The 21,459-nt window shown below is 44.8% G+C and overlaps 1 protein-coding gene across 6 annotated transcripts; it reads right to left on the bottom strand.

The window, feature by feature from the left end:
* Positions 1 to 1,656: 1,656 nt before the first annotated feature.
* On the bottom strand, positions 1,657 to 11,484 carry LOC122944503. 6 transcript variants are annotated; one of them, XM_044302855.1, is made up of 5 exons: positions 11,250 to 11,484; positions 7,860 to 7,942; positions 5,403 to 5,697; positions 4,494 to 4,541; positions 1,657 to 3,332 (listed from the first exon to the last, which is right to left on the bottom strand). In XM_044302855.1, the coding sequence occupies exons 3-5, from the start codon at positions 5,671 to 5,673 to the stop codon at positions 2,788 to 2,790; spliced, it is 864 nt and encodes a 287-aa protein (XP_044158790.1). In that variant the 5' UTR covers positions 5,674 to 5,697; positions 7,860 to 7,942; positions 11,250 to 11,484; the 3' UTR covers positions 1,657 to 2,787. The 6 variants fall into 6 exon arrangements, with proteins under 6 accessions (XP_044158790.1, XP_044158791.1, XP_044158786.1 ...); XM_044302856.1 differs by having other exon boundaries at positions 7,856 to 7,942; XM_044302851.1 differs by having other exon boundaries at positions 7,752 to 7,942.
* Between the last annotated feature and the right edge of the window lie 9,975 nt (positions 11,485 to 21,459).

Here is a 21,459-nt window from a genome sequence, read left to right on the forward strand (position 1 = left end):
TGTTCACACTGTGGGAGCTCAGACTGTGATTCAATCAGATCTCCGCTGGGAAGTCACGTGATTGACAGAGGGGTGGACCACTGCACAAATCCAAATCCAAAACAGTGGAATTTTGGCTTTTTTAATTTTACCGTATTACGCATTGTCATCTGATCATAGTTATCACTCACATTGTCATTGTAACCTTCAAATTTTCTTAAATAAATATTTGCATAGGCCAAACTTCTTTATTTTTTAAATTGAATTTTTTTTATTGAAGGTCTAACTTTTTTCACAAAAAGATAAAGAGCATCTCAACCCCCCTGCCACCCCTTTAAAACATGCATGTAGGCAAATCTTCTTTATAATAGGACTACTACTACCACCATGATCATCATTTGTTATCGATTCTAACTCTGCACTTGAGGTCTGATTTCTGTGCCGTGTCTGTGGTCTATCATCCCCATACAGTGAAAAGGGAAATGCTGGGATCAAAATCTGGTCAGAAACGTGGTCCATAATTAGGACCATATCAAAAGATCTTCATGTAAAAATGTATTCTGTAGACACAGCAGTGGCTTTCTCTCTCTTTACTGGTGCTGGTCTGGAAATTTCTATTTCAAAATGCCAGGTTCTCCTTAATTATCATCATTCATTAGGTTTCTTATCTGTAAACTGAATCAGCCGACAGCTATTCCCAAGCTTGGCTCAACCTCACCTACAGTACCTGCTTTTTTGAATGAGCAAGATGAATGGGTCACCTCCAGACTCTTCTGAGCCTCCTCCAGACTTCCCCCTGTTCTTTCCTCTCTGGACAGCTCTGTGCTCCTCCTTATTCCTTTGTATCTTCCAGACTTCTCTCTGTCCCTTCCTTACCCATCTGTCCCCTCAAGACACCCCTTTCCACTTTTAGTCACTCCTGTCTCCTCTAGACTCCTCTGTCCCCTCCATTTCTAATTGTTCCCTCCTGACTATTCTGTCTTCTCCAGACTCTTCTGTCTCCTCCAGCCTTCTCTGTCCCTTCCATACTCTTCTGACCCCCTGAACCCTCTGTCCTTTCAGACTCTTCTATCTCCTCAACATTCCTCTACCCCCCTCGAGACCTCTCTGTCCCTTCCAGACACATCTGTTGCTTTAAGACTCTTCTCTCCCCTCCAGGAATCTCAGTATTATCCAGACTACTCTGTTCCTCTAGCTCTCGCTGTCCCCTCTGACACATCTGGCCACTCTTGTCCTCCCCCGGACACTTCTGTCTCCTTCAGACCCCTCTGTCCTTCTTCAGACTCCTAAGTTCCCTCCAGTCTTCCTTGTCTTCTCTAGACCTCTGCAGCAGCACCCCCCAGGAAGATTCAGAACACCATCATACACAATAGTCAGTTGTCGCACTGCGTGTGTACATGCCAGTTGTGTGGAGAAAAATCATCAAAAATGAAAAGAAATACCGAAATACCAATGAAAGAAGTAAGAAAAGGGACAGCGATGAATTTAGTATCTTCAGGCCTAGCGTACGCTCCATGTGCACTATACACATTCTGTATAAGGCATTGTATGTAACTCCTGTGTCACTGCCTGGTCCATGGGGAAGGGCTGTACTCCAACTCTAATAATCTATGACATCAAGCACACTCCCTGCTGCACTGTGTAGAGATAATACAGGAAGGGAATCTATTTCTTCAATATGGCCGCCCCCAGGGAAGATTGCAAAAAATATAAATAAATGTTTTGCTACAAAATCACAAAAAAAAACTAAGACATTATTTATCATCCATATACTTATATCTAATTAATGAGACTAAAACTACAGACACGGCATGTTTCCGTCAAGGTTCCTCAGCTGTTCTCTACTCCTTCACTACTCAACTATATGAACTTATAAGTCCACAAATATGAGCACAAAGACATCCAGATGTGTAAGAAATCTTTTTTGCTTCCTATATATCTGCCAAGATCACCCGATACACAAGTCCCAGAAACTATAGCTCAATAAAAGACACAGGAGCAAGAATATGGGTAAAGTGGGGGTCACCGCAGCTTTATTACATAAAGAGCCTTGTCCACTTGCTAATGCACATTTATATCGTAGTTTAGGTCACCAGAGATAGAGACGAGATTCTCCAACACCGCTGACTATGACAGAAGACAGAAAAGTACAAAACTAACAAAGATCAGACAGAATTATAAAAAAATGAACGCTTAATTAAGCTATAAAATAATGGGACGGGGGAGGCATAGATTCCAATATGGGGGTGGGGTCCAAAGGAGAAATCTATACATGTAGCTTAGTTTTACAGAGGGCAGTAAGACTACCTTTGTGTACATTTGTAGTGACTGTGTGTGGTACAGAAGCTCCGTCATCTTCACGTAAAAGGGAATAAACTGCTGAGAGCAGCAATACTGGGCGCAGCCACTGAAATGCGCAGAGCGTACCGTGCCGATTTTACAGCATGTCCATTTATGTTGTGGATTTACAAAATGCATGGGTTGAAATTTGCCAGAAATCCACAGCAAAATCCATGACAAATTCACATGAAACCGGCCTGGATGTACCGGACAAGTACATTTACAGCCTGACCGTGCACTCCATTCTCATATGTTTCCTTGCCATTATTTTGCATGACTTTTTAACCAGTACAATTCTATCCAAAACCATGGCCAACCTTTCCACAGCTTCGAGAACATGGAGTAACAGTAAACCAGACAAAGCTGTGCTGTGGGCGCTATGACAGATTTGTCTATAGGCAGTTTTCATGAACCCCCCCCCCATTGTTTTCATTACTCTCTATACTGGGTCTGTGTAGATTCAGCCGATCATATCAGTATGGGCCATCCACCACGCCTTTGGTTCCTCAAGAGTTCATTGATTGTGTTTTTAATTTTTCTTTTATTTTCTTTATTTAAAGTAAATTCTTTCCCAACTTCCATTACTATAGCATCTCGCAAGTTACCCGGGAGGGCAACTTTCCCTCTACAGCCATCAAAATTTGTGTTTTTGACCCAGCTTTGGTAAATGTCAAAGGGTACCAAGTGTTGAAACACATAACGGGCAAATGTTTCCACCTTCTTTTCATGGTTCTTAACCATAAGTTCAATATCAGTATCCGTCAAGTCAACCAGTTGTATATCAGGTTGACATTGTCTCCCCAGATGTCTGGGAGTTGAGGATCTTCGACCCTTGTTCTCTGCTCCGCTCATGTTTAGAAGCCTCCGTACATTTCTAGGTTGTGTTGGTTCTGTCTCAGAATGAGAAGACTCCTCAGAATTCAGAAGATTCTCCTGTCCATATTTCTGTCTCTGGTGTTGTCTAAAACGGGTACGAGAAGACGTTCTGTTTGTTCTGTCTCTCAGCTTGTCAGCTAATGGAAGAAACAGGAACATGATGAAGAGTTGTTTATTATGTGAGCAGAAGAGACTTTTCATGATTTTACTTGCCTGTATCTTATCATGTAAGCCCCTCAATTCAACTAAACACTTTGCCCAGTGACCCGCCCAACATACCCAACATCACTAACATTGTTATCTGAGATCTTGGTGGACCTTTACTTTATAGGACATCTAGACCCCCTTTTTATTCTGGGCAGTGATATGTCATCTATTAGGACATCCCACCACTCTAATTGGCAGGAAGGGCTGCCCCCTATTTCTTCCCCTAACCCCACCCAGTAGATTCTTAGAGATGCAGCCTCATCACGCTTATTCGTTCAATATCTACTGGGCCAATTACTTGTTTGCAGGAGAATAAGGGTACAAGGAGAAGTGCAGCATAGCAATAGAAATATACATAAATATTTGTAACATACACAGCTCATCACTGCTTTGCCTTAAGTTCCATGTGAGGGACATGGCACACCTGAGTGTTCTCTATCAGGACTAGGCCACTGCCATGTCCTAACTTACGAATTATGATGCCTGGGGGCCACATCTTACTATATTGGAATGGGCAAGGCCAATATCAAAGTTCTGAACACAAAACTGATCCTAACTGATCAGCCATTGAGCATATTGAAGTGATCAGTCATCAACATCTTTGGTGAGAAAACCACTATAATTAGGAAAAATATTTATACCCTGTTCCCATCTTTCATGGCTTAGTCATAAGGCAGTGCTGAATCTGTGATATGATGGATACCAAAAGTGACGGTCAGACCTCAGTGATTACAATGAGATCCATCAAGGTTCCATGGTGTAACTAAACCCTTCATGGAGGCTCCGGACGAAGCCTTTGATGGCAGTAGGAACCCTTATCCGATCTTGGGGTTTTCTTGTATTTATGACATTTTTTCACTGACCTAAATATCAGCTCTTTGTCAGCAGTAAATGTCTCTTTGTTGTACGGGTATCTGATCTTCATGGGGTCAGGGTAAGGGTGGGGGATGTGGACTAACTTCAGTTATTTGCTCATTGACACAAAGTCTTGGTGCTACCTGGAGCTGCTCTATATATAATGCAGCTTTTATGTTTTATGTTCTTATATTGTAAATTTTTATATACCAGGTCATTTTATACCATTTCCTTACCTAAACCCTTCCCTGGTGTCTTCTCCACTTGAACCCTTTTTGCAGATGCTAAATAAAACAAAAAGTACACAATGTTAGATGTGAATACATTGATTATATTAGTGAAGTATTAATGGGCGCAAAAACAAAGATATATGTTAGCACAGTGGCCGACATATCGATATATTTACACCAATTTGGTGTCATGTCTACCAAAAAGCAAACAAAAACCTATTGAGTCAACTATTGACACCTTCCATGGTCTCTTCACAAGTATCCTTAAAGGAGTTGGTCACCTCTGGTGACTTTTTCTTCAGACCCCTCAGCGTGACCGGCGGTGGTAGTCATCACCTGATTCCTGCTGCCAGGTCCTGGCTCCATCGCTGCCCTGCTGGCTCTGAAGGTGGTAGGACATTCAGAGCCAGTGGGATAATGATGGCCACACTAGGGGGTCTGTAGAAAAAGTCACCAGGGATGGGAGCCTCTGGAAAAGCAATCGTGACTTCTCCTAACACCTGGATTACTGCCAAGAGGATCTGTATCTTCAGAAAGAATTTCAGACTGAAAACAAAGCTTTATATGATCATAGTAACAACTGTTCATCCCCCTATAGTGCCCATTCTATCAGGCCATTTATTTGGGCCCTTAGTCCAAAATATGATAATTACATTTTGGTAGGAAATGCTCTTAGTCTACTGCTTCTTATAAATGTACCTGTTATGGGTGCAAGATATGGAAGAATTCAGTGGGTTGGGTTTTGCCCATTGTCATTGTCTCAGTTCCAGCCCTAGAGCCTAATTTAAAGGATGGATATTGGGGACCACCCAGTACTTCATTCAATTATTCGATTCTATCTAGAGAACGTGTGCCTTGGTGCCAGATGTTCCTCAAGCACAAGAAGTTTCCTTTCAGATCTTAGGTCATTCTTACCTATATTCTTATTTAGGTCCTGACTGATTTGGCGCTCATTGATTTCCCACAGAACCTTCTCAGTAATATCGGCTCCATCACTGGTGGTATAATACCGTACAATGGAGTCAACTACCTCCTTTGCTGATTGATCGTCCAATGTACTTGAGGGTATTTTCTTATAGGGAGATTGTACATTGAACGATGACAGTTTCCGTTTGAAGTTTTTTAGAGACTCTTTGCTGATGTTCTCCAGCGCATAGATCAGGATATCTGTGATTGTTTCCGGCATATCCACTAGTTCAGTCTAAAGATCCTGTTATAAGGATACAGCACAATTATAGTTCATTGTAACATATTAAGTAAGGCATTGTAGTACACAGAGGACAGAGCGCAGGAAAACAAAGATCCAGATCCTATCTCTGGTAGGACAAGAACTCCAGAGGAGATGGAGCCATGACAAAGTTCAGAGAACCGACTGTATGTGTAGAGCTGGCCGACAGGTGCCTCTCCTTCTCCATGAGCTGTCTTAAGGTATGTACACCCTTGATAAAAAGGTCACAATCCTGAATCCCACCGATTAATCCTATGCAGTGGGGAAAATAAATATTTGATACACTAGCGATTTTGCAAGTTTTCCCACCTACAAAGAATGGAGAAGTCTGTAATTTTTATCGTAGGTACACTTCAACTGTGAGAGACAATAAAAAAAAATACCGAAAATCACATTGTATGATTTTTTAATAATTAATTTGCATTTTATTGCATGAAATAAGTATTTGATCCCCTACCAACCAGCAAGAATTCTGGCTCTCACGGACCTGTTAGTTTTTCTTTAAGAAGCCCTCCTACTCTACACTCATTACCTGTATTAACTGCCCCTGTTTGAACTTGTTGCCTGTATAAAAGACACCTGTCCACACACTCAATCACACTCCAACCTGTCCACCATGGCCAAGACCAAAGAGCTTTCTAAGGACACCAGGGACAACATTGTAGACCTGCACAAGGCTGGGATGTGCTGCAGGACAATAGGCAAGCAGCTTGGTGAGAAGACAACAACTGTTGGCGCAATTATTAGAAAATAGAATAAACACAAGGTGACTGTCAATCATCCTTGGTCTGGTGCTCCATGCAAGATCTCACCTAGTGGGGTAAGGATGATTCTGAGAAAGGTCAGGAATCAGCCCAAAACACAGGAGGACCTGGTCAATGACCTGAAGAAAGCTGGGACCACAGTCTCAAAGATCACTGTTAGTAACACACTACGTCGTCATGGATTAAAATCCTGCAGGACACAAGAGGTCCCCCTGCTCACGCCAGCACATGTCCAGGCCCATTTGAAGTTTGTCAATGACCATCTGGATGATCCAGAGGAGGCATGAGAAAAGGTCATGTGGTCAGATGAGACCAAAATAGACATTTTTGGTATCAACTCCACTCGCCTTGTTTGGAGGAAAAAGAAGGATGAGTACAACCCAAAAAACACCATCACAACCATGAAGCATGGCAGTGGAAACATCATACTTTGGTGGTGCTTTTCTGCAAAGGGCATGACTGCACCGTATTGAAGAGAGAATGGATGGGGCCATGTATCGCAAGATTTTGGCCATCAACCTCCTTCCCTCAGTAAGAGCATTGAAGATGGGTCGTGGCTGGGTCTTCCAGCATACCTCTTCTTGCACAGTGACCTCTGCACACATCACAGAGCATGCCCACAATACTCTCCCACATTTCTGACCTCAGCGCCCTAGGTACCTGGACTCCACCTGACCCCTATTAGAGTCCATTATGGATGAGATTGCTGTGCAATGAAATCTATGGGACTTTCACACTTGCTTTTTTGCCTGATCCGGCAGGGCTCAGCAACAACGCTTCCGCTGCTGATAAAACAACCGTCTGCATCTGTTATTAACGGATCCGGTTGTATTATCAGCAATGGGCGGATCCATCATGAACCCTATTGAAAGTCACTATTGAATGTCTGATCCATTTTTTCTCCGCATCCCATGACGGAAAGAAAACCACTGCTTGCTGCTTTACGGTAAGGGAATGCAACCAAATGTAACGGAATGCATTTTGGCGGATTCCGTTCAGTTCAGTTCAATTTTGTCCCCATTGACAATGAATGGGGACAAAACGGAAGCGTTTTTCTCTGGTATTGAGACCCTATGATGGATCTCAATAGCGGAAAATAGAAGCGCAAGTGTGAAAGTAGCCTTATGGAGAAATCAAAACCAGCAAGTCCTTTAGGTATCATGAGTGAGAGTGCCACACAGATGCCATCTCTCCATCACTTCTCAACTGTATAGGATCATTGAGCGGCCATCATAAAGGTGCCCAGGGTGGATGAGGCCCCATAATCCCTACCTGTATCCCAGCTCCTGTTGGAAGCAAAGGAATCCCAAGACCTGCGATACAACCTTCAAGGGGGCGGAGATGGGGCACATAAGAGGCACAGAAGAATCACTCACTCACTGGGCAGCGGGTCACCTCCGAAGTCTGCAAGCCACGAGGACGGTGTATGGTTTATAGTTCACAGAGTCTTCCAGGCTGAACCACTGGAAATGGAGAATAAAGAACAATGGATTTCCTGGTAGATCTACTGCGAGGATTTCTGTAGTTATCAATCACCAGTTGAGTCCAATTAACATCAATATTTTTTAATATTCTTACTAAGATGGCAGTCCTATGTAATGTGATCTATATTAGATGTCACCTGCAGTCCTATGTAACACTATCAATAGTAGATGTTACCTGCAGTCTTATATAATGCTATCAATATTACATCACTTGCAGTCCTATGTAACACCACAGATAACACAGTGATAACTCTGAGTACAGATAATGTACTAGATGTCACCTGCAGTCCTATGTAACACCACAGATAGCACAGTGATACCTCTCTGAGTACAGATAATGTACTAGATGTCACCTGCAGTCCTATGTAACTCCACAGACAACACAGTAATAACTCTCTGAGCACAGATAATGTACTAGATGTCACCTGCAGTCCTATGTAACACCACAGATAACACAGTGATAACTCTGAGTACAGATAATGTAGTAGATGTCACCTGCAGTCCTATGTGACACCACAGACAACACAGTAATAACTCTCTGAGTACAGATAATGTAGTAGATGTCACCTGCAGTCCTATGTAACACCACAGATAACACAGTGATAACTCTCTGAGTACAGATAATGTAGTAGATGTCACCTGCAGTCCTATGTAACACCACAGATAACACAGTGATAACTATCTGAGTACAGATAATGTAGTAGATGTCACCTGCAGTCCTATGTAACACCACAGATAACAGTGATAACTCTCTGAGTACAGATAATGTAGTAGATGTCACCTGCAGTCCTATGTAACACCACAGATAACACAGTGATAACTCTCTGAGTACAGATAATGTAGTAGATGTCACCTGCAGTCCTATGTAACACCACAGACAACACAGTAATAACTCTCTGAGCACAGATAATGTAGTAGATGTCACCTGCAGTCCTATGTAACACCACAGATAACACAGTGAATAACTCTCTGAGCACAGATAATGTAGTAGATGTCACCTGCAGTCCTATGTAACACCACAGATAACACAGTGATAACTCTCTGAGTACAGATAATGTAGTAGATGTCACCTGCAGTCCTATGTAACACCACAGATAACACAGTGATAACTTCTGAGTACAGATAATGTAGTAGATGTCACCTGCAGTCCTATGTAACACCACAGATAACACAGTGATAACTCTCTGAGTACAGATAATGTAGTAGATGTCACCTGCAGTCCTATGTAACACCACATATAACAGTGATAACTCTCTGAGTACAGATAATGTAGTAGATGTCACCTGCAGTCCTATGTAACACCACAGATAACACAGTGATAACTCTCTGAGTACAGATAATGTAGTAGATGTCACCTGCAGTCCTATGTAACACCACAGACAACACAGTAATAACTCTCTGAGCACAGATAATGTAGTAGATGTCACCTGCAGTCCTATGTAACACCACAGACAACACAGTAATAACTCTCTGAGCACAGATAATGTAGTAGATGTCACCTGCAGTCCTATGTAACACCACAGATAACACAGTGATAACTCTCTGAGTACAGATAATGTAGTAGATGTCACCTGCAGTCCTATGTAACACCACAGATAACACAGTGATAACTCTGAGTACAGATAATGTAGTAGATGTCACCTGCAGTCCTATGTAACACCACATATAACAGTGATAACTCTCTGAGTACAGATAATGTAGTAGATGTCACCTGCAGTCCTATGTAACACCACAGACAACACAGTAATAACTCTCTGAGCACAGATAATGTAGTAGATGTCACCTGCAGTCCTATGTAACACCACAGATAACACAGTGATAACTCTCTGAGTACAGATAATGTAGTAGATGTCACCTGCAGTCCTATGTGACACCACAGACAACACAGTAATAACTCTCTGAGCACAGATAATGTAGTAGATGTCACCTGCAGTCCTATGTAACACCACAGATAACACAGTGATAACTCTCTGAGTACAGATAATGTAGTAGATGTCACCTGCAGTCCTATGTAACACCACAGATAACACAGTGATAACTCTGAGTACAGATAATGTAGTAGATGTCACCTGCAGTCCTATGTAACACCACAGATAACACAGTGATAACTCTCTGAGTACAGATAATGTAGTAGATGTCACCTGCAGTCCTATGTAACACCACAGATAACACAGTGATAACTCTCTGAGTACAGATAATGTAGTAGATGTCACCTGCAGTCCTATGTAACACCACAGACAACACAGTAATAACTCTCTGAGCACAGATAATGTAGTAGATGTCACCTGCAGTCCTATGTAACACCACAGACAACACAGTAATAACTCTCTGAGCACAGATAATGTAGTAGATGTCACCTGCAGTCCTATGTAACACCACAGATAACACAGTGATAACTCTCTGAGTACAGATAATGTAGTAGATGTCACCTGCAGTCCTATGTAACACCACAGATAACACAGTGATAACTCTCTGAGTACAGATAATGTAGTAGATGTCACCTGCAGTCCTATGTAACACCACAGATAACACAGTAATAACTCTCTGAGCACAGATAATGTAGTAGATGTCACCTGCAGTCCTATGTAACACCACAGATAACACAGTGATAACTCTCTCAGTGCAGATAATGTAGTAGATGTCACCTGCAGTCCTATGTAACACCACAGACAACACAGTAATAACTCTCTGAGCACAGATAATGTAGTAGATGTCACCTGCAGTCCTATGTAACACCACAGATAACAAAGTGATAACTCTCTCAGTGCAGATAATGTAGATGTCACCTGCAGTCCTATGTAACACCACAGATAACACAGTGATAACTCTCTCAGTGCAGATAATGTAGTAGATGTCACCTGCAGTCCTATGTAACACCACAGATAACACAGTGATAACTCTCTGAGTACAGATAATGTAGTAGATGTCACCTGCAGTCCTATGTAACACCACAGATAACACAGTGATAACTCTCTGAGTACAGATAATGTAGTAGATTTTACCTGCAGTCCTATGTAACACCACAGGTAACATGGTGCCAAATACAGATCAAGTTTGATACATCTGATTCTTTAAAGTATTTCTCTTTAGATTTGGCAAACGACCACCTCAGCATGTCCTAACAGCGTACTGTCGTGCAGCTGCTGGATCGGCCCCTTTGTGTCCTGCAGCTCCTGATGGGGGCCGGGGGGATACGAGTTTTTGAGAAGTTTTCCTTTCCTTGTATCTTGCACACCTCCCCCGCAGCCGACCATGACACAGCTATGAATGATCATAAAGGCTTTACCTGCACCCTCCAGGCACTCGTCGGCAGACGCCACCGTGCAGCTTTGTGTCTTTTCGCGCTCTTTTCTTCCCTCCCTTTCTTAGATTACCTTCACTTTCACTTTGCTTACTTTGCTGTAGCACCTACAGTAGTGATGGGAAGTTCGGATCTTTCAAATGAATCGGTTCATGAGTCGGGTCTTCGGTTCACTTCCTGAGTCGGCTCTGAAGTGAACCGAAGGTCAGGGGGGACTGGCTCCTGGCAAACACAGCTCTGCTGCAGTGAAGCAGACTGTGATAATTGAGAGTTTTAGTTAAAAGAATTGTCACCGAGTCCCTACCAGACTTCCTGCTCTGCTACAGCATGTAGCAGAGCTGTGTGTGTACAGGGTGCATGTAGCAGTGTACCATGATGCTACACTGCTGCATGTACCCTGTACACACACAGCTCTGCTACATGCTAGATTAATGCCACACCCCTGTTCCACCACAGGTGAGAGAAGCTGGAGGTAATCAGCCTGGCACAAAGCACCTCCCAGGGTGTCAGAAAGGGGGGAGTGTGGTACCTGTGGACAGAGGCCTGGAGGCTCTGTCTGTGTGGTCTCAGCTGGGCAAGGCTGAGGGACCACAAGGCTGGGAGATAGCCTGGAGTTGGGGGACACAGCGAGGCCTGGGAGGGTCGCAGGGCCATAGTCGGGCAGACTACTGAGCCCCAATCCCCCACAAGAAATACTGAACTGGAGGCAGTGGGCGCACTGGGCTCTGTACAGCCAGGAGGCTGTGGGACTTTGGCTCAGAAAGCCGCACGTGTTCACAGGGTGTGAACTGGGCCCTAGGTGAGTCAGGAAACCTTATGTTTAGTTAGAGCCTGGACGGGCGAGTGTTTATTATTTTGTCATTTTATTGTTGCTGGTGTTGACCAATAAATACACGGTTTGGACCTGAAACTTGGTGTCCTAAAGGCGTATCTGTGAGAATGACCCCCGGAGAAGAGCTAACCCCCCACAATTGGTGGAGGATGCGGGCAGGTGTCCCTGCTGAGAAGTAAAAGTGCTGGAAGCCTGCTGGTTTGCAGAGCAGAGACTGCTGGTGTTAAACTGGACATTTTTTTTTCTGTGGTGCAAACAGTGCAAGATTTAAAGGGCCAGAAGCCCAGTACAAGAGACTGAGCAGTGGAAATGGCTGAAAAATGGTATCGCCCGTGGGAGAAATCCTGCGAGTTAGTGATCGGCGGAATCCCGCTGGGGGTCATTCTAGACTCCCGCCAGCAAGTGTCTCGGGTCCTGCCTGAAATTCTGGACTTTGTAACAAGGGGGCCAGAGACAAAAACTACGGTGTCACTGACATTTGTGACAGACTATGGCTCTGTGCAATGGGAGCTGTTAAAATGTGAGACACTGGAGGTGGAATTTGTACTGGGCAAGGACTTTCCATTGTTTGGGCAGTTGTGGAGCGGAGTTCCTGATAAAAGGCAAAGATATGCCGTTGCCAAGGGCAACCGTCGGGAAGACAAAGAGGTGGAGAGCGGTGCGGTTCTCAGGAGTGCAGATCTTCCCTGCGACTGTGTCCGGAGTCCTAGAGAGGAAGTGCGGAGGTGCGGTGAAGCTGTTGCTAGGAGCAACCACAACCTTAATGAGTCCGCGGGAGAGGATGTCACTGCTTTACCAGAATGGGTGATTACAAAGGGTAAGACTGTTCCTGTTATTAACCGTGTGGCAGAGCCAGTGACAGTGAGCCGGCGGCAGGGGATACGTGGCAGAGCCAGTGACAGTGAGCCGGCGGCAGGGGATACGTGGCAGAGCCAGTGACAGTGAGCCGGCGGCAGGGGATACGTGGCAGAGCCAGTGACAGTGAGCCGGCGGCAGGGGATACGTGGCAGAGCCAGTGACAGTGAGCCGGCGGCAGGGGATACGTGGCAGAGCCAGTGACAGTGAGCCGGCGGCAGGGGATACGTGGCAGAGCCAGTGACAGTGAGCCGGCGGCAGGGGATACGTGGCAGAGCCAGTGACAGGGAGCCGGCGGCAGGGGATACGTGGCAGAGCCAGTGACAGGGAGCCGGCGGCAGGGGACATCTGCTGGGCCGGTGGGTGATAAGTCACACAGAGAAAAGGCTGTGTCTGGACAGGCGGATAAGCCTGCTGTGATCGCTCCCTCGCAGAAACCTGCAGGGGAGAAGGGTTCTGTGTTTCCTGTGATCCCATGCTAGCCCGGGTAAGGCGCAGCACAATATTGAAACCTGAGACTGGTAAAATAATAAAGGTGCTGGACAGTCGTGCGGAGAAGGACTATCCGCTGATTTTCACTGAGCGCGAGACTCCAATGAGAACAGAGACTGATGAACTTGATGTTACAGATACGCTCATGCATGAGGGAGTGTTGGGCCGTGATATCGGTTTATTGCTGTGGGGTAAGGTAGACACTTCTGCAGATAGTGACGAAACTCCTGCAGAACCTGTACCTGTCCCTTTAAGTGAGGATCTAAGGGAGCTGCACTTTGACCTGCATGGGGAAAGAATATTGACCATTGGAAACAATGGTGCTGGTCAAGTGCAAGGTGATGGTGACAAAAGTGCGGAAATGCATAAGGAAAATATAATGTCATATGAAATATGTGGTGACAGTGATATAACTTTTCCGTTGCAGGTTGTGGTCAGGGGAGAAGCGCCCCCTGGTGGTAAAAATGTAAATGATGATGAAACTTTATTTTCTGCATCTGCTATGTTTCATGAAGCGCGATATGACGTAATCAAAAGGTTTGAAGACATGCATATAAGTAGTGTGGAGCAAAGCCCAGCTCCAGCTCAGTGTTTGAAGGTGCAGGAAAATATGATCGGGTTAGAGGGTGTACCGCACGTACCAGAGGTGGAAATGCAGTCTCCACAATGTTGGTCGGTTACTAAGGAAGTGTCCCAGGTGGGGATTAGCTCATCGGTGCCCCTAGAGGTCAGAATTAATAATGACACGAGCGGTATAGGTGACGTATGTGCTGTGACCGACTCAGAGAGTGAAGCTACCATATCAAGGTCCTGCGAAACAAAGGTGGTTACTAGTAGCGACCAGACAGTTATATCTGACGAGATGGGAATTAAGTCGGGTGACATCAGCCTAGGGTCTGAAGCCCATATCCAGACAGTTGTAGGTGATCTGACACGACAGTACAGCTGCAAACAGGAGGATGATCTCTCTCTCTCCTCACGCTCCCTAGAAACGTTAGAGACGGGACTAGCTGTCTTCACAGAGCAACTGAAGAAAATTTCAGAAAGGGCAAAGAAAGAGAATGGTGATACTCCTACATCTGCTGCAGCAGAGCCGAGCAAGGAGCAGCTGGAACCGGAGGCCAAAAAGCGGGGCACTTCCCACAAGCTTGTGCAAAAAGCTGAAAAGAAACTGCTGAAAAACATGGAGTTGGTGGTTCAGCGCCTGGAGAGACAGGGTGTGACTTACAAAAAGGTGGAGAAAACAAAGAACAAACTTCAGCGAGGATTGGATGATCTGATGGTGGACCTGGACCACCAGAAGCAAGTTATGTCTAATCCAGCGAAGAAACAGGAGAAGTGTGACTGGCTCCTAGCTGAAGAGAAATGCATCTCTGCTCGATATGATGAAAAAAGTGACCAAACAGAGACTGATGCTTGGGAAAAGGAGACCAAGGCCCTCTCCTTGGCTAAAGCCCTGGAAGAAGCGCTTGAGGAGCATGCTGAATTGGAGAGGCTGAACAAGCAACTCAGAGCAGAGACTGAAAATCTCATGAGCTTAAAAGATGAGTTGGAGAAATCTAAGTGTGCTCTCGAGCAGCAGGTAGAAGGTGAGAAACCTGAAGAGGAGAGTTCTCTGGAAGACGTCAAGAAGCCAGAGCCTGTTAAAAATGGGACTGGAGAGGGTGGCACTGTGGTGCTGGCTGTGGCAGAGAAGATGGAAGATGCTTCTGCTAAACCAGTTGATGGGGCTGATGTGGATGCCGAAGACCACAGACCCGTGGTAGCGTGTAGCCTAGGCCTGGAAGATGTCCCCTCTGCATACAAGGCCTTCCAAATAGCCAGCAGGCTGCTGGGGAAGAAGTACAAGGAGGTGAACGATCGGTTTTCGGATCTGGGCTATTACAATGGCCTGTATCTCCTGACTCCTCCACAAAATGAGAACAGGGTCCTGGGTGAGCCTCTGGAGAAAATAAAAGAAGACGAGGAGTCTGCTGAAGACCCTGGTGCCTCCTGCCTCAATGAGAAAGAGGGGGAGGGGTTAACAGGGCAAGTGTATGGTGCCATGTCCGAGAAGGATGAGAAGGCGGTCAAAGAGACTGGAGACTTCAAGAAGACAAAGACTGAAAAAGTTAAGGCCGATATGTTGGTTGACATGAAGTCCCCAGGTTCTACAGAGGCCAAAGTTAAGCCAAAGGGAGCCGCGGCCGAAGTGGAAAAAGCCGCTAAAGAAGCAGAGGTCTCTAAAACTGCCATAGTAGCTGGGGTAACTACTGTTGGAAAGAAGGAAGAAGTGACCCAGATGCACTTAAAAGAAGCGAGTAGGGGCAAGCATGCTCTGCTGAAGGAGCCCTGCAAAGCAAAGGAGAAAGTCTCGGGATATGACCATGACTGGGAACAGTTCAGGCAGGAGCTGCAGCAGTCCCAGAAAGGACGTGAGGCGCATGTACAGGAGCCAGAGGATCTAAAAAGAGAGAGAGATCAAAATATACGACAGCGCATCATCACTCGGGAAAGAGTAAGAAAAGAGTATCTGGCCATGAGATGGGCACATGAGGCCTTTAGGCAGTTTCGGTTAGGCAAGATGTTAGTTTTGGTGATAAACCAAGCTCTGATGCCGTGGGTCTGGCAGAACAAAGGGAAGGTATGTGTCACCGAGGTTCCTGGCCTCGGTGAAATAAGAACCGGTAATTTTCTGTGTCAGCGGCAGCTAGTGCTCGCTGACACTGGGTTACTTAGTGTGGCTGTAAAGCCAATCTGGGCCGGTTCTTATTGGGAGCAGCCAAAGAGCAGGGTGGGTGGCTGTTCCCCACGTCCAGGCCAGGTCGATACCCTCTCACCAGCCTCCCGTAGTTATGCAGGTGTTCACCCTCACGGGCTTGAACAAAGGGGGGGGGGGATATGTGAGACAGTGACAGGTCTCACTCAGGTTAGAGGCAAGGAAGGGGTGGATAGTTCGGTCCACACCCCTGTTCCACCACAGGTGAGAGAAGCTGGAGGTAATCAGCCTGGCACAAAGCACCTCCCAGAGTGTCAGAAAGGGGGGAGTGTGGTACCTGTGGACAGAGGCCTGGAGGCTCTGTCTGTGTGGTCTCAGCTGGGCAAGGCTGAGGGACCACAAGGCTGTGAGATAGCCTAGAGTTGGGGGACACAGCGACGCCTGGGAGGGTCGCAGGGCCATAATCAGGCAGACTACTGAGCCCCAATCCCCCACAAGAAATACTGAACTGGAGACAGGGGGCGTACTGTGCTCTGTACAGCCAGGAGGCTGTGGGACATTGGCTGAAAAAGCCGCACGAGTTAACTGGGCCCTAGGTGAGTCAGGAAACTTTATGTTTAGTTAGAGCCTGGACGGGCGAGTGTTTATTATTTTGTCATTTTATTGTTGCTGGTGTTGAACAATAAATACACGGTTTGGACCTGAAACTTGGTGTCCTAAAGGCGTATCTGTGAGAATGACCCCCGGAGAAGGGCTAACCCCCCCACAATATATATATATGGAAATGCCCAATTGTCCGTATACATATGTATATACTTACTGTATATAGCCTAATCGTGACCCCCATCACAGGTGCCCCCTCCCCAGCCTAATCCCCCTGCAGGTGCATACCAGTGCACCTACAGAAGGGCGATGCCGCCAAGATAGCTGGACAATTATGTCCAGGTGCGGCTACTTCAAAAGACATGGGATCAATAATGATTCCCTGCCTTTTGAAAACAATTCCAGAGGTATGTACACGTACCTCTGGAGATGCGCGGTCACAAGACATGCGCACGGCAGGGATGCACGGGCTGGTGCGGTGATGTCATATTGCCGCGCCAACCCACGTGTCCATGCCTGCGGGCTGCTCAGGAGCGAGCGCCGCCAGATTTAAATAGTCCGGCGGCACTGTGCTCTGCAGTTAAGCCGTGCAGCCCAATACAAGAGAGGATCATCCCCTAGAGAGACGAGCATATACAAGCGGGAATCAACCCCTGGACAACGAGCATATTGGGCTAAGTATCACTATACCACCAACGCTATAATTAACCCCTTTTTCTCCCTATACCTGCCAGCCCTGCATTAACCCCTGCATTCACCCCTGCATTCCACCAACGATCATTCCACCAACTATCCCTGAATTAACCCTTGATACCCACTGATATATCCCTGCATTTACCCTTGATATTCCCCTGATATTGCTATTCCTTTGCCCTGCATTCCTATACCCTGCAGGCCACAGCTACCCCAGTACCTGAATGAACCCCTTATATATATACATATAGCGTATTGTGAGACTTGTATATTTGTATTGTGTAATAAATATTTTATTAGTCATAATACAGTGTATAGTGTTTTTGGTCGCTGCCGTAGTATATCGCAATAGCAGTAGTAATTCGCACTTAGTTCAGGGAATGAGGCAAGGCAACAGAGTTAGTTCCTTTCATAGTGTAAATAGGCGGAGTCATCACTGGACGAATCACGCCTATTTATGAATATTAATTATTTAGATTAACTAAAATATCAATAATTAATATTCCCTTTTCCAAGGAACAATTTAGGAAATGTTTGATTTCAAACTGTTCTCCAGTGATATTGCTTGAAAATTTTGTGACCCAGGAAGAGATATTAAGGCAACACTTGCACCGACGATGTCCACATCTAGAGCTCCCAAGAAATTGGGGAAATAAGATGGTGGGATGTGGCATGTTCTTTTTTTGGTTTCGTAATCGGCTGGAAGCAATAAGATTCTTGAGGGTTTGGGCCCTCCTGAACGTAATTTTGGGTCTCGGTTGAATGTATTCTTTTAAAAAGGGGTTTGCTTGTAAGATGGGCCAAGGCTTATTGAGGATGTTCCACAGGATTTTATGGTTGATTTTATATGTGGTAATAAAAGTAGATTTGAAATTTTTGGTGGTTTTTGGATCAACTTTGATTTTTGGTGGAGAGAGGCATTCTTCCTGACTGTGTTTCTTTGCTCGTTGGTAGGCCGCTTCTATGATCTTACTGGGGTATCCTTTGTTCTGGATTTTTTTTTATGATCTGATGTTTAAAAACCACGTCGCTGGTGCAATTTCTATGGATTTGCTTGAATTGGCTAAATGGAATATTATTTTTCCATTTTTTGTAATGGGCACTTTGGTAATCCATCTACTTTCTTAAAAAATGTCCTGGTCTCTATGAATTTTCCATTTGAACACAGGACCAAATCTAAGTATTCTATGGCTACTTTAGGGTAATTGGTCGTAAATGTGAGGTTGAAGGTGTTATTATTCAGATGGGAGGTCAAGTTGTTGGCGTCTTCCAAGCTTCCGTTCCAGATTAGTAACAGGTCATCAATATACCGTCTGTAGAATATAAAATTATTGTGCCAAGGGTGTTCGTTGTAAATTAATTGTTCCTCAAATAATACCATGTATAAATTTGTGAAGCTTGGCGCGAAATGTGTGCCCATTGCGGTCCCTTTTGTTTGTTTATATATTTTGTTTTCAAAAGTAAAAGTGTTATGGTTTAATATGAAGCTTATTGCATCCAGTATAAATTGACTTTGTGAGGCAGGCAGGGTCTCATCTTGCCGTAGGAAGTGCTGTATGGCATTTATTCCTGCTGTATGTGGGATGTTGGAAAATAATGCTGAGACATCTAATGTTGCCCAGATGTGGGATTCTTTCCATTCTACTTCCTTGAGAAGAGAAATTAGACTTGCCCAATCCTTTAGATATGAGGGTAGCTCAAATACATACTTCTGTAATAAGATATCTTCATAATGGGGCAAATTACAGATTAAGGAGGATATCCCGGAGATGATTGGTCTCCCCGGTGTATTAGTGATAGATTTATGTACCTTATGTAGGTGATAAAAAAAGAGCTAAATTCGGATGATCCATAATGATGTACTCTTTTTCTTTTTTAGATAATTTTTGTTGATTTTCAGATGCTTCTAACAAGTGTATACATTTTTTGGTATCCTCTTTTAATGGATTTTCTGTCAAGATTTAGTAATACTCTTCATCTCTCAAGATTTTATATGCTTCGGCTAGGTAATCACTTTTATTCTGGATCACAATGCCGCCTCTTTTGTCCGCACTTCTGATGGTGATTGATTCGTTAGTCATAAGGTTCTTTAGGACGTTGTCTTCTTTTTTGCTGAGGTTATCAGGAATATTCAGATTTTTATTGATGGTCCTAAGATCTTTGGTGACGAATCTTTCTATATGACTTCCTATATGGTGTACAGGGTTAAATGTAGATTTTGGTTTCAGTCCCATATTGATGGTTTTCAATGTCCCATTGGAAGGTGTTGGCACCATTTCTGATGTGGCCTGCGGTGTGGTTTTAGGTTTAAGAGGTTGAATTTCAAAGTGTGGATTTATCGTTTGTCTAGATCCACAAACAATTCAAATTCATTAAATTTGCTTGTTGGGCAAAACGAGAGGCCTTTCTGTAGTAGGCTGGTCTCTGCGTTGCTTAGTGGGTGTGAGGACAGGTTGAAGATTCAGACTAGAGTGTCTTCTTGTTTCTTTTGGGACTCACAATTTTTATCTTCGTTTTTTTTAAAATTAATTTTGGTCCTATTTGATCTCGTCGTCCTTTTCTAAGCTTTTCCTTCTTTTTAGTGCCCTGGTTGGGGCAGGTCAAAAGAAGTCAGTAACCATTGTGGTCCCTGATGGTTGCTGTAGGGCGTAGGTTCCTGTAGGGGTCAGGGCCCTGGATAAGGGTAAAAAAGACTGATGACCGATTTGATCCGGATCATCTTGAGTGCTGGTATTATGAATGGTAATAAGGGAGTCTTCCGACAGAACGGAAAAATTGTTGTCACCCACTGCATGATGCACGGTTGGTGGGGGGGGGGGTAGTGGAGGTAGGTGGCAGGATGGGAGTGGGTGGCCGTGGTAGGACAAACGTTGGGGAACCGACAGTGGTAATGGGGGGAGGTTGAGGTGATCAGTAGATTGGTGGCTGATCTCCAAAGTCGGTGACATGGTGGGAGGGTTGTTAGGAATGAACCACTGAATAGATGATTGTAACGGATTAGTGTGGAATTGATAGGCTTGGAGCAATGGGTTAGAGATTTAGGGGTGCGGTAAGGTACGGTGTGTACTTCAGGAGCAGGGCTATGGAACCTATTAGAATGATGGGCAGATTTATTTGGAGGTTTTCTCCTGTTACTGTTGAGGACAGTGTTCTTATGATGGTGTTTTTTGGTGGTGTCCTGATCCAATGAAAGTGCATTAGGTGGGCAGATACATGGTTAGGGAGCTTCTGTAGGCTGCGTTCGTTTCTAAAATCGGTAGGACATGGACCGGGTTGTGTTTCGTGGTGGTAACGTAGATACATAAGGATCAGATATATGTTGGTTGTTTGATCTATTTAATCAAAACTTGATGTTATTTGTGCGGTAATTGGTCCCATCCCTATTTGGTTTGGTAGATTTGGTTTCTTTTGTTTCTTTTTCGTATTGAAGGACTCTGGTAGTGATGAGACGATCAAACTTTATAAAATCATTATGTGTTGTATATTGGGCGAGGTTGGCCACTTGTTCGTTGTTTGGTAATGGCCACACCTCTGGTCAGGTGCAGCTTGTAGTTATTACTGCATTAACTATTTACTTTGGTCTCACTTTTCTATACATGCGGTTGATATTCTCTGCCTGGACTTGGAAGAGTTGGTGTGTGGACCTTTGCTGTGTTCCTGCTCATCTATTTTCTATCAGATAAGTTGTTTTGCTATTTGTATTTGGTTGTTCCCTTGTGCTTGTTGTTACTAGGCCTCAGGGAGATGCTGGTTTATTCACCTTGGAAGGAACCAGTTGTCTCATTCCCTGTCACTACCTTAGGGCATTTCAGGGCTCCTAGGGTTTAGGTTCCGGTGTATGTATTTTCCCACCATCTGGGTTTACACATACTGTCAGGAGTCAGGGGCAGGTTTAGGGGTTTCCTAGGAGGTGACCGTTCTCCTCTCCCTAGCCTTGAGGCCTAGTCCTTTGTCTTTCTCCATCTGTTGTTGTTCTGTGCTCCTCCCCGTTATTCGTGACCGTATCTAGATTACGCTTAAAC

Source organism: Bufo gargarizans, chromosome 8, assembly GCF_014858855.1.
Source record: "Bufo gargarizans isolate SCDJY-AF-19 chromosome 8, ASM1485885v1, whole genome shotgun sequence".
Lineage (NCBI taxonomy): Eukaryota > Metazoa > Chordata > Amphibia > Anura > Bufonidae > Bufo > Bufo gargarizans.

Excerpts from the sequence above, each read along its gene's own strand:
- LOC122944503 (XM_044302855.1), bottom strand. The coding sequence starts at position 5,673 with ATGCCGGAAACAATCACAGATATCCTGATCTATGCGCTGGAGAACATC. Across the intron at positions 4,542-5,402 it reads GGACCTAAATAAGAATATAG|CATCTGCAAAAAGGGTTCAA; the intron begins GTAAGAATGACC and ends TGTTTTATTTAG. Across the intron at positions 3,333-4,493 it reads GACACCAGGGAAGGGTTTAG|CTGACAAGCTGAGAGACAGA; the intron begins GTAAGGAAATGG and ends TTCTTCCATTAG.